We start from the raw sequence: 14,269 nt of genomic DNA, 5'->3' as shown, positions 1-14,269 counted from the left end.
GGAGTTCTTCCAAGAAGTTGTAATGAAGAAAGCAAATAAAACACCTCTTTGAGATGGAGCTGACCTGAAAATCTGACAGAAGCTGTTTCATTTCCAGGAGGAGATATGAACGATATATTAGAATTCATTGATTAAAAATGTATCCAGTCCAGATGCCGGATTATCCTTAGTGGAAGCACTGCACAAAGAACTTCAGGCCTTGTGAGAGTGATTGATAAATCAATGGACAGCTGTGCCGGTACCGTGAATCCACTCTTTGGGTCTACTAACACTTGGTAACTCTGCTCTGTTCTCTTCCTACTGCTCTGTGGTAAATATGGTAAGCAGTTAGACTCATAAAACTGCACATCTCACCAAAATGACTGGAAGCACTTAAAAAAATTCGGTTTCACAATGTTGGGTTTGTTTTTGACTGTCTTGTCTGTCTTGATGTTTTTCTTTTTATTCATATGTGTTGTTTTTCTTATGCAGAGCAACTGCTTGCAATGTCCTACATACTGACACTGTCTAATGTACAATGACCACACGCACATTCACACACACATGCAACATGCGCAACACACAGACTCATATCAAGAGATGCACACATGAGCACAAACCACTGGGCAGTCAGGAACACAGCATACACTGAGTAGGGAACAGAGATATACCTGCACGCACGCACACACATACATACGGACACACGTGCACACACATACACGCATCACACCAGTCACTCCTAGTCTAGATTTAATCAGCTAGACATGAACACAGTGAAGTTTGTTACATGGAATGTACAGTACATGGGATTGCTTCATGGGATAAAACATTAAAAATTCAAAATCACTTAAGCAACCTACAAGCAGACATTGTTTTGCTATAAGAGACTCATTTAGCAAAGACAGCAGACCAGGTTCTCATTTCACCAGTTTCCTCACCTGTATTCAGCCTGTTATAACGCCAAACAAAGAGGACAAACAGTAAACTACACCCTTCATAGCACCACCACAGATTTGGAGGGCAGATTTGTAGTATAATAGCTAACATGTCAATGCAAAACAAAGCCTTGAGCATTGCCAGCATATATTGGACCAAATGTTGATGACCCCTGCTTCTTTCATGCATTCTTTTCTGCTCACTCTGACATAACACTTACAACAGGAGGCGACTTTAACATGGTATGTAACCCACAGGTTCAGTACAGCAGAAAATCACATCTGGCAGTCTGTAGACATTCTAAAACAATGCATAAGTAATTTTGGTTTGGACTCATATTCTTGTCTAGATTATTTCTAGACAATTCAAGTAATTCATGGTAGATATCGCAGACACTCCGATTCCCCCTTTTACTATCAGTGATCATGCAAAAGTATCTACTTCTGTGGCCAGAAAAGAAATGCACCATTGAATAGATCTTGGTAATCTAATATATCATTACTTAGAGACAAAGATTTTATAGACTATCTAGAATGACACGCTAGAAACCTTAGCATGCATTCTCTGGGAAACAGCAAAGGCATTTATGACAGGCTAAATAATCTCCAACTCATCACAGTTGAAACGCAGAGAGATCACTAGAAATAGAACTGGAACAAAATATGTTAGAGGTTGCTTATACTGCTTCTCCAGAAGACAATAAACTGACCAATCTGAAAAAGGTGAAATTTGAATGAAATAAAATTAAAAAAAAAAAAAAAAAGACCCAGTTCCAAATGCAAAGGTTATGCTTAGAGAACCTTGAACATGGCACCAAATCTGGCTGATTCTTAGCTAATCAATTAAAATAACTATTTTCTCTTTTAAGAAATCAATTGGGAATATCACACATGACCCTATAGAAATACACACCTTCAGAAACTTTTATAGTAACTTGTAGTATTTGTCGCAGATTAATCCAGCTGACATTTGACGGACATCGTTTTAGTCCTGAATGGTGTAGATTTGCTAAGACTAAATGATGAACAGATCATGGCTCTGGATTCCCCCATCACAGTGCCTGAACTCCAAAAAGCCCACAAACTAAGATGGTTTTCCCAGCTGAATTTTATAAGGAACTATGGACAGTGCTGCCCCGGTATTTTATAGAATGGTAACAGAAGTTAAAGAAACTCACACAATACCTCAAACATAACTTCAGCAAACATTATCCTGCTACTTAAACCAGGTAAAGACCCTGTACTTCCATCCATCCAGTTATCATCCCATATCCCTCCTTAATGTAAATCTCAAAATCATTTGCAAAGCTCTAGCCAGGAAACTCACATACCCTTCACATAATACACCTCGACAAAACAGGATTTTTTTTTAGGGTAGACAGGCAACTAACAATACACAAAGACTAATTAATATAATACACTATACTACAATGAATAAATTAGAAACTACTATTATTTCTTCAGATGCAGACAAAGCATTTGACAGGGTTAATTGGAAATTCCTCATTGCCACATTACAAAAATTCAGATTCCAAAACACCTTCATAGATTGGATCAAAGCATTGTCTAGTTCTCAGGACAAATGATCAAACTTCCCCAAGGTTCAGTCTTCAAAGGGGAACCACGTAGGGTTGCCCACTCTCTCCTTCGCTATTCACCATTTTTATCAAGCCTCTAGCTGCTGGTATTTGACATCTTTGGCTACATTTCTTCTTCAGCATTTCAACATTAGATATCTGGGTATTAGTATCTCCCAGGGTTCTCAGACCTGATACAGCCAAATTACACACCTGTGTTTAAAACAATAGAGAATGACCTCATGCAATGGAACATTTGCCTGTATCATTCATGGGAAGAGTCACAACCATACAAATAATGCTCCTCCCTAAAAATCAATTATATGATTTCAGTGATTCCTACTAAACCCTCACCTCTTTGGTTTAAGTCATTAGACCAAAGCATATCTAAATTCTTGTGGAAAAACAACCCACCATGAATTGGTTTAGAAGCCCTATAGAAGGCAAAGGATTACAGTATTCTAAAATTTACCAATTACCAGATTTTTATCATTTCCTAGCAAATATATTACAATATATCTCTAAATGGATTCATCTGCTTGACAACTCCTGGAGGGATATAGAGCAAACGTTCTGCAAAGAAATCAACATCTTATATGTGTATTCAAATCTCTATGTACAGTGGGTACGGAAAGTATTCAGACCCCTTTAAATTTTTCACTCTTTGTGTCATTGCAGCCATTTGCCAAAATCAAAAAAGTTCATTTTATTTCTCATTAATGTACACTCAGCACCCCATCTTGACAGAAAAAAACAGAAATGTAGAAATTTTTGCAAATTTATTAAAAAAGAAAAACTGAAATATCACATGGTCATAAGTATTCAGACCCTTTGCAGTGACACTCATATTTAACTCACATGCTGTCCATTTCTTCTGATCCTTGAGATGGTTCTGCTCCTTCACTGGAGTCCAGCTGTGTTTAATTAAATTGATTGGACTTGATTTGGAAAGGCACACACCTGTCTATATAAGACCTTACAGCTCACAGTGCATGTTAGAGCAAATGAGAATCATGAGGTCGAAGGAATCGCCCAAGGAGCTCAGAGACAGAATTGTGGCAAGGCACAGGTCTGGCCAAGTTTACACAAGAATTTCTGCAGCACTCAAGGTTCCTAAGAGCACAGTGGCCTCCATAATCCTCAAATGGAAAAAGTTTGGAACGACCAGAACTCTTCCTAGACCTGGCCGTCCAGCCAAACTGAGCAATCGTGGGAGAAGAGCCTTGGTGAGAGAGGTAAAGAAGAACCCAAAGATCACTGTGGCTGAGCTCCAGAGATGCAGTAGGGAGATGGGAGAAAGTTCCACAAAGTCAACTATCACTGCAGCCCTCCACAAGTCGGGGCTTTATGGCAGAGTGGCCCGACGGAAGCCTCTCCTCAGTGCAAGACACATGAAAGCCTGCATAGAGTTTGCCAAAAAACACATGAAGGACTCCCAGATTATGAGAAATAAGATTCTCTGGTCTGATGAGACCAAGATTGAACTTTTTGGCGTTAATTCTAAGCGGTATGTGTGGAGAAAACCAGGCACTGCTCATCCCCTGTCCAATACAATCCCTACAGTGAAACATGGTGGTGGGAGCATCATGTTGTGGGGGTGTTTTTCAGCAGCAGGGACAGGACGACTGGTTGCAATTGAAGGAAAGATGAATGTGGCCAAGTACAGAGATATCCTAGAAGAAAACCTCTTCCAGAGTGCTCAGGACCTCAGACTGGGCCGAAGGTTCACCTTTCAACAGGACGATGACCCTAAGCACACAGCTAAAATAACAAAGGAGTGGATTCGGAACAACTCTGTGACCGTTCTTGACTGGCCCAGCCAGAGCCCTGACCTAAACCCAGTTGAGCATCTGTGGAGAGACCTGAAAATGGCTGTCCACCAACGTTCACCATCCAACCTGACAGAACCAGAGAGGATCTGCAAGCAAGAATGGCAGAGGATCCCCAAATCCAGGTGTGAAAAACTTGTTGCATCATTCCCAAGAAGACTCATGGCTGTACTAGCTCAAAAGGGTGCTTCTACTCAATACTGAGCACAGGGTCTGAATACTTATGACCATGTGATATTTCAGTTTTTCTTTTTTAATAAATTTGCAAAAATTTCTACATTTCTGGTTTTTTCTGTCAAGATGGGGTGCTGAGTGTACATTAATGAGAAATAAAAAGAACTTTTTTGATTTTGGCAAATGGCTGCAATGACACAAAGAGTGAAAAATTTAAAGGGGTCTGAATACTTTCCGTACCCACTGTATATAGACATACAGCAGTGATGATAAATTAAGACAGTCTTTGATACACCAAGTATCGAAATTCAATATCACAAAGTAAATACATTCATATTAGTAATCAATGTATCACTGATGGCTAAAAATTCAGAAAAGTGAAGGTGGTCTGAATACTTTCTGAATGAACTGTAAGTTATAGAAAAAAATGAAAACAAAATTATAAATGAAATATAAAATAGAATAATAAATAAAATAAAATGAACTGACCTCTTTCAGTTACAGAAAATTCATATTTTAAGATTGAACAGACTACTTGGATTGAAACTATGAACACATAGGCAGGTTGATTGGGCAGGTTGATTGAGCAGATTGAAGTTATGTACAGCCTCAATAATAGAGAGATTTATTTTCAGAAGGAGGAGTTAAACAGGTTGATGGCCACCGACAGGAATGAATTCTTGTGGTGCTTTGTGTTGCATTGTGGGGAATGAGTCTCTGGCTGAATGTGCTCTGTGGTTCAGCAGCACATCATCCAGAGGGTGTGAAGAGTTGTCCAATAATGATGTTATCTTGGACAACATTCTCTTCTCTGACACTGCTATCAGAGAGTCCAGCTCCTCTCCCACAACATGGCTGGCCTTGTGGAGGAATTGGAGTCTGTTGGCATCCTTCACCCTCAGGTTGCTGTACCAGCACACAACAGCACAGAGGATGGCACTGGCTATCACAGACTTGTAAAACAATAAACCATCCTCAGCGTCATCTGGCAAATATTAAAGGACGTCAGCCTTCTCATGTCTCTTAATCAGGGTTAATGCGCCACTCACTTTAGATTTAAATATTTCTGTTATATTTATTCTAGTTTATTCTAGTTAAATGAGTGCCCTTTTAATGGAATAACAATTAAATCTGTTCAAATGTCATCACACAAAAATAGTTTTAATCATGTGTGGCAAACTCATTATTTAAGGTTCATATTTTGACAATAAAATGTTGAAAACATCCATCCATCCATCAATTATCTATACCCGCTCACTCCTTAACCAGGGTCATGGGGATCTGCTGGAGCCTATCCCAGCTCTCTTTTGGGTGGAAGGCAGGGGTACACCCTGGACAAGTCACGTTGAAAACAGACTTCTCTGTATTCTTTTGTCAAAATCTGATTAACTCATTAATTCGAAAACATGATTGACCAATTAATCGATTACTAAAAAAGTTGTTTGTTGTAGCCCTAGTACTGCCCTGTCTTGGGACACATCAGCACTTTGATGTTGTTCCTAAATGTAAATGGCTAAAAGCGGATATCTGCTGCCATAATGTATTTAAATGGTATACTGCTCTTTAATAATGAGAAGGTGCCATAAAGCTTCATTAGTGTGAGGTTGCTGTATTTTTGTCAGTCTGTCTCACCACTCTGCCCCTATAATTTTTCATTTACGCTTACACCTTGCTACATAGCAACACTACCACACTGAGGTGGATGAAATGACAGAGTACAGAAAACAAAGGGTGTACATTTGGTGAGTGTCGTTCATGTTAGCCAATATTGATCCTCAAAATTATAGTGGGGTTGTTCCCACTATAATTTTGCTCTTGTTGTTCTTTAAGGCCAGCCTGGGACATCTCTAAATCTTGGCACAGGTGGGGACGTTTGATATGGAAGGAAGACTAATATTGCGCTGGATAATGAGAGGAATGTACTAGATGTCAGAACCTTTCAAACTGTCCCTTGACTCCATCACCTTATTTATTTGTATTGCATCACATCACCTTATGACCCATTTGCCTTATATTATCTAAAACAGCATCAAATAAACAAACTGAGAATGTTTATGTCAGTATTGCATGGTTGTATGTTGTGTGTTACCAGTAAATATACAGTATGCCAGTTCTTAAAATGTGATTTAATAACTAGTTATAGTGATAGTTATTTTGGCTGCTAATTGTGTTGACTTAGTATTACATAATGTTGCACCCTTTTGCACAGGCTTTTTCCATTTTTTCATGTTAACAAATTGAACACAATATTTTTAGTGTCTTCTGAAAGTGAGCAGTTACATTAGGGTCACCTTGACATCATTGCTCCAATATTGTTGGCATCATTATCAGAAAAGAAATTTAAGTTGATATCCATGTTTCCTACCCCTAATGTGTAGCACCATTGTGATTTAATCCACAGTGAAGCCCCTTCCTCTGTCTCCATTGGAAGCCCAGTTGTCAACACCAGTGGGTGGAGTAGGTGAGCGGCAGGCCTTAGAGCTACGGGTCCGGGCAGTGGAGGAGGAGAATCGGGCACTGCGCCGGGAGCTCAGTCGGCCACCCAGGAGCCCTTCAGCACGGCTTTCAAACAGCAGTCACCATGGCAACCAAAGCCGAACTCATTCAGAGGAGGGCACCGGTGACAATGAGGGCCAGAAATCTGCTGCAGTGGGCAATAGCACAGACTGTGTGCAGCAGCCAGTGGTGGATAAATGTGAGGTGAGATGTTTAAAGTTAATTTGTCATAGCAATTTATTAAAAAAAAAACAATCCTGTTTTCCCATATCTACAAAATGTTCCTTTGGTAGCAGACCACTCAAAGCCTTTTTTGTGCAATAATGCAATATGACATTGAAGGCGATGTCCTGCAACCAGAGTGCCAATAGCACATTATGAGACTGGCTTTAGCCTCCTATCAACATGATCCTCCAGCAGTGATGGTGGTGGTTTCTTGTTGGCATATGGCTCTCTGTCAGAAGGCTGGATAATGTGGGAGCTTTAACATGTTGTGATGCAACATATTGATGTACCTCACTGATATATACTAAACAGGACAGTTAAAAAAACAGTGCAATGTTTCTAAATTACCTTACATATAACTGGAAAATACCTCCTGAGATGTCTCACTTTTTGACTAGCAATATCGCCATTGTGGCACGGTATAGTTTCAACAGGCCATATTAGCCAATGTCAGTCCATTTTTTAGCCCATCTGGTGTCTGACAACTGTAAGTTTCTTTGTCACACATCAGCTATAGATTATGACCGACTGGTTTGTCATGTCAGCATGTACGAGGAGGGTTATGGAGAATTGCAGACGCTAAACCCAGGGAACCTAGTCCTTGGAAGATGGGTAGTTAATCTGTTGGACCATGAGACTAAAATAAATACAAGATTAAACAGCTTCATTGTCTGGGAATGGAAAAAAGAGGATAAAAGATTGGAGTATGATATGTCTCCTGAGCTGTAATCCGAGACTAGAAGTTTAAGACAGCTCCTCATTAGAAAAATGACCAGATCTGATGTCTTTGTGAGTCCCCTCCTAACTGTCCACATGGGATCGAGGTATAAAATCATCTTGAAGTTCCTCATGAGGCACTTTGGGCTCAAGACAACTCGGATTTAATGCTATGCCATGTTCTGTATCATGATTACGCATTAAATCTTTGGTGCAAGATTCACCTGTTTGATTATTTAATAGACTTAACAGTGAAGTATTTTTATTAGTCTTTTAGTCTATTAGTGTGAAGACTTAAGAAAAATCCACCACCTCAGATATATCATTTGTAGGTGTGGTCGTGTAGGCTGTAGTCTGCATTTTGTGAAGATACACCTAGTAGATTTGCTAAATGGCTATTATCATTGCTAGTATCATATACATTGGTACAACGAGACAACTTCATGATACATTTTCTTATCCATAGCTCAGACTAAGAATGCATCAAGAATAACATCAGCTTTAGAGCTGATTTTCCTCCAACACACAGGAGCACACATTCTCACTGACAGGTGTGAGATTTGTGTGTAGAAAGGAATATACCCTGAGATGGTTTCTTATCACCACCCTCTCCTTTCCTCCCACATCAACTGTCACTCACTCAGTACTTAGCTACAGCCAGGCACTGTTTCAAACGACTGAGACGACTGCAGAGAGAGCAGAGCTCCTTCAGCGTCAGAGCAGGAGGACCGTAGGGCAGTCAAACTATTGCACCCTTCCAGTGAAGGTTGTACATAACCACTGCTCATTTTGGTGGGTTAGCCCAGCTGGCCTGACACCTGCAGGAGAAATACCATGTTTCAACTGCATTCTATAGTGCACTCACAATTCTGTTGTCTATTGAACAATTATTATGGTAATTTCCAGTGTAGTCACTTTTGGTTCCAAGTGGATAGTTCAGGTAGCTACTTTGCTAATAGCTATGAAAGTAAGAAATAGGTTGTAAAAAATAAATAGATAACTATTAGTTAGCCTATAGAATGATGTTTTCAACTATTTTCTTAGTTGTCACCAGGCAGAAATGGATTGTGGACTAAAATATTTTTGTGTAAGAGTCGGGTGTTCATGCCTGTGGTAAACAATGCTAAATAATGCATAACTGTAAAGCAGTAGATTGTAAGCAGCCGACACTGTATTCTTAGCTGAAAATTTATTCAAATTCAATTCAATTCAGTTCATTTGTATAGTGCAAATCACAATACAATCATCTCAAGGCACTTTAAATAGAAACCCAACAAATTATGAACAGGCACTTGGTGACAGTGGAGAGGAAAAACTCCCTTTAATGGAAGAAACCTCCAGCAGAACCAGGCTCAGCCCCCTGCCTCGACCTGTTGGGGTGAGTGGATAGAGGAGAGAGAAAAGAACAATAATAAACAACAAATTAATATTGTGCAGGTTGGTGGGGCCAGTAACTGCACATCAGCAATATACAGCTCCAGGACCAGTGATATGTACAAAAGAGAGCACAAACTAGGGGAGAGAGAAGGCACAAAGTTTGTGACATTCAACAGTGCTTTGGACTTTTTGGTATTTCAACTGACAAAATTCAAATCTGTCACTATTTTTCCTATCCTGTGTCAGAATGAATTTCTCTCTCTCTTTCTATTCTTTCGTCACAGACCATCCATGTGGCCATTGTGTGTGCAGGTTACAATGCCAGTCGAGATGTGGTGACACTCGTTAAATCAGTCCTTTTCCACAGGTACGCAATCTTTCTTTTTACCTTTTTTATACTAACCCTGCCTTCTAGCATTAGCATTTATATCCAACTAGTCTGCAACAGAAAATAGGTTTTTACAGAGAGGATTCAGTTTTATTGCATACCTATGTTAAAATATCAGAAAGGTAATTATCATTCTTAAAACTGAATGTCTGACAAAAATGTTTCCTTCACAAAGTACAACATTGTCCAAAATGTGGTCAGCATGCCATGTCAATAAACCTTCCCTCATTACACGCAGAGCTTTTGAGGAGATATTTTGCAGACCCACCTAGTGTCTGCCAGTCTTTGATGTTAAAACCTGCATGATATACACCCACTTTCAATGTCTATGTTGCTATTTTCGTCACTTCAACATAAAGAAATACTTAATTGTAAATGAGGAAAAGCCACTCTGAGCAAGTGAGCGTACCTTGTAAATGTGATAAAGTAAATCTCCTGATGGACCTAAAAGATGGAAATGACAAGCCTCCAGTAATATAATTTGAGGACCAAGCACTTTTTGATTCAAGTGCTTTTAAACGTTAGCCTGCAGCATCACTTGATGTTCAGTGTTCTATGTAAAGTTGAATAATGAATGATTTATTATGCATGTGAGATGGAGGCTCCATTAGTAATCAGTCCGTGTGCATCGCAGCTTCTAACGCACTACTTATTAATTAGCTCCAGAGATGCAGGTGAATTAATCATAAATGCAATTATAATTACATTGTATGTTGATGGAAGCTTTAACTCCTGCTGGCAGACACACCTTAAGACTGTCATTTATTTAGTTTTTTATGAACAGAGACAGAAAGCACAATGATGTGCTGTGGCACAGTCTCTTTCTGTTGTTTTACTTTAAAGTAGCATAAGATTTTAACGATGTGATTGGATACTTGTTTAGATCCAAATCAATTAATGTTAGCTTTATATATTTACAATGAAAATGAGATAAGCAGCAGAAGATTTGAAACGTTGATTAAATTTCATCTGAAAAACTGAGATAAAGGCTGGAGTGTGCTGACCACTTATTTTCTTTAATTTTCTTTTTTACACCATCACTATTATGTATTATAGTAGTATTGTAATATTAACAATATTATGATTCAGAATACCATGGTTATTATATTTATTCATTACATATATTTGGGACATATTGAAAACCTAGGGCAAACAAACAAATTTAATTAAAATAACATAGATCATTTAGTTTTTGTATAAAAAATGTTCTGCAACATGTTTCAAACTATGTACATGCCAAATTTAGTTTTATGAAAATAAAAGCATGGAATTACAATGTCATCAGTCTGGAAGTAGCAGCCTCACTTAATGTAAGTGAAAGGTTAATGTAAGTAAGTGTACCTCAACAACACTGTTTTTCCCAGAGTGGCTAAAAATAATGTAAAGCAAGTATGACACCTACAGTATCGAGTATTATGCAGCAGGTTTCTTGGTTCAGGATAGGGTCACTAGCAGTGTTGCTAATATGCTAACCCTTGCAGGCTGTGTCTAAACAGAGTTCAAATGTTGACTCACTGTTTTGCAGCTGAGTGACAAATCCATGAATGGACAGATGCCTGAGAGATATCATTTGATAGTGTGGGGCATCCTGCTGACTAAAAGGATGCTGTGTATATCACAGTAGCTATACTGTCCACCAGTGATATTTAGTTTAGCCTTCACTATAAATCAAACATGTACCATTAGGTCTTCCTATGCCTCAGTAAAGGAACACCCTCACTGTGTGACTGATGCTGACTGATGGCCTCTTCCTGCTGCACTCAGTCAGACACAGCGGCTTCTCATCATTCTGATCTGGCCAATGGCAGCTCTATATGTCCTGTCAGGATAAACTGACACTGTCTTCAGGTTGAAAAAATGGCTGCATCAGTTGATTTAAAACACCAAACCTCTTGTTGGGGTTAACAGAGTGAAAAGTGTACAAAGTGTCTAATTTTGCCCACAATTCATTAACGCATCTCCTGTTAAAAGAATGAATGTATGTTGGTCAAAATCTAATTAGTATGTCCCTGTGACTGTTTTATCCTGCTCCGTATCCCCCTGCTGAAATACAAAACAGCGTCATGTTAACATGTCAGAGGTCTTTGTTGAGTTCACACAAGGGGGAAGCCAGGATGTCTGGCAAACGGTGGCATCCTGTATATATGAAAATTTCTCTCAAACTACTGAAAGTCATTGCTACAAAAGGATGTTCGACCAGTTATGAACTCCAAGGGTTCGCTTACTTTTTCCTCCAGCACTGTGAATGTTTGAGTGTGTTCAGTAAAGGCACAATAAATTAGTTTGTATGTCATCAGCTTTAGCACTTTGTGTGTGTCTGTCATTGTGGTTTAGATAAAGATCAGATGACATTTTATGACAAATTAATGCAAAAAAGTTAACTCCAATGTTTCACATACTTTTCCTTGCCAGCAGTAACGTTATGTCACCTCAAGCACTGGATAAGCTTTGTCAATTCTGAGAAAATTACTGCACATTTTTAACAGAAAATCTTTACAAACTGATGGTGTGTCAGTTGACAGGAAACAGTGCATTTATTGGCCATAGATTGGCACAGACATTTAATGTATTCATGCATGTTTGTATATTGTGGTCCACAGGCGAAACCCTCTACATTTCCATTTCATCACAGACTCCATTGCTCAGCAGATCCTGTCATCTCTGTTCCATACCTGGATGGTTCCTGCCGTCAGGGTCGACTTCTATGACGCAGATGAGCTGAAGGTAAAAAACAGACTCCTCACTAACCAACAGCTTTCCTCAGAAATACTCAGTTGCATTCAGCTATACTCCTTATCCTGTGCTTAATCTCCTGACCACTACCAGCTTTATTTATTCAGAGAAATTATGTGCTCCATTAAGTTGCCTAAGAATGCTGTTATGTAAATAACACATTTCTAAAATTCAGTTAACTGAGCAAGAAATGATCCCAGCTCTTCCTTGGTGTGTTTCAGTCTGAGGTGTCATGGATCCCAAACAAACATTACTCTGGGATCTACGGGCTGATGAAACTGGTGCTCACCAAGACATTGCCATCTGATCTACACAGAGTGATTGTTCTGGACACAGACATCACCTTTGCCACTGACATTGCTGAACTCTGGGCTGTCTTCCATAAGTTCAAAGGTGAGATGGCTTATAACTCTTTGCAAGGTGATTTCTATTATCGATTTGTGCAGTCTGGCTTTGTAAAGGCTCCCAGAATCATGACAACTGGACAGTTAGGTCGAAATGTTTCACCATTTTATCTTTCAGGTTGGTTTCACTCCACCTCTTAGCCTGAATAGGTGCATTAGGGGGACTTTTTAAATGTGGTGACAGTTGTTAGACACAAACTCCTGAGTTGGTTTCACATCACACCTTGCTTGAATAGACTCGTTAGGTAAATAATGGAAGTGTGCACAGGTGAGGGCCATTAGGATTTAATGGTCAACTCTTGTGACCCCTCTGATCCACAAACTGGCTGAAAAGTGCTGCTTAACCCTCTGGGGTCTAAGGGCGTTTTGGGGCCTTGGACAAATTTTGACATGCGCCCTGACAATTGTGCTTTTTTCAGTTGCTTTTAAACACATCATCTAAAGTCTGATAACACTATAATCAGCACAAACTGGGCTACAATAATATGTGAGCAGCATGTTTATACATGATTTTGTTTTTGAGAAAAGAGTGCTTCTGCATGGTTAGTGAAAAACTAAAATTTTGAAGTCACTGAAATAAGACCATGAAACACATACAGAACATTGGTTCACAAGACTTTTGAGAACTGGATCTTGTAGCCTAGAGTGCTTCAAAATGATATAAAAATCATCTTGAATCATCATTCACAGTGCACTGATTTGAATTTTCTAAGACACTTTTTGTTCCGAAAGGGCATGTGCAAGAAGGTGTACCTGATCAGGAATAATCATATGATTCACCTGAGAAGACAAAGACCTGCATAATGAGCTGCATAATGAGCCTTTTAGTCAATAAAAGACTGGTATTATATCCTCCGCTGGTTCCAGTCGCTCTTCAGAATGCAAACGTTCATCATGTGAGTCGTGTTTTTCCTCTGGTGGTGTAAAAATTAAATAAATTCTATAATGAACCTTGATGTCTTCTGCCATTTCTCGGGGGCGTGTACATAATTATCTGGCTCACCTCAGATTATTTTCATATGAACAGTGGGCTCAGTGCAAGGCGGGATCACATTAGCTATAATGAGGTGAGACAGGAGAAACCATACCACTCCTTATACTCCTCATACGGATTACATAAAAAGAGATGATTTGTTTTCGACTTGAATTGTTTCCTTTAAAAGTAGATATTTCAAGCTTTCTATACATATATTTTTCATGTCTTTGAGGCAATTATTTGTTGAGATTATTTATGTGTTTGTGAAGACAGGTGACAGAAACTGAGAAGACGGAGCGCACCCTGTCTGCGTTCTTTATTTTACAAAAGCACAGCATTTTGTTATTATGAAATAATTTTGTTATTATTACTGTGGGTGCTTGTGGCATTTTCTCCTGATAACCCCGAAAAGAATCTAAATTACTCTGTCAGTTTTGATCGTACAGATGAGAGCTATAT

The 14,269-nt window shown here is 39.1% G+C and overlaps 1 protein-coding gene across 1 annotated transcript in view; it reads left to right on the top strand.

The window, feature by feature from the left end:
• The window catches only part of large1 (LARGE xylosyl- and glucuronyltransferase 1), a 107,302-nt gene that overhangs the window by 41,914 nt on the left and 51,119 nt on the right, over positions 1-14,269 (top strand). Inside the window, exons 4-7 of the mRNA XM_026326798.1 lie at positions 6,896-7,194; positions 9,594-9,676; positions 12,298-12,421; positions 12,652-12,823. Coding sequence (XP_026182583.1) covers positions 6,896-7,194; positions 9,594-9,676; positions 12,298-12,421; positions 12,652-12,823 — 678 coding nt within the window. The remainder of the gene's footprint in view (positions 1-6,895; positions 7,195-9,593; positions 9,677-12,297; positions 12,422-12,651; positions 12,824-14,269) is intronic.

Source organism: Mastacembelus armatus, chromosome 23 (assembly GCF_900324485.2).
Source record: "Mastacembelus armatus chromosome 23, fMasArm1.2, whole genome shotgun sequence".
Taxonomy (NCBI): domain Eukaryota; kingdom Metazoa; phylum Chordata; class Actinopteri; order Synbranchiformes; family Mastacembelidae; genus Mastacembelus; species Mastacembelus armatus.
The sequence above is the reverse complement of the archived record's forward strand: the minus strand, read 5'-3'. Positions and strand labels throughout refer to the sequence as shown.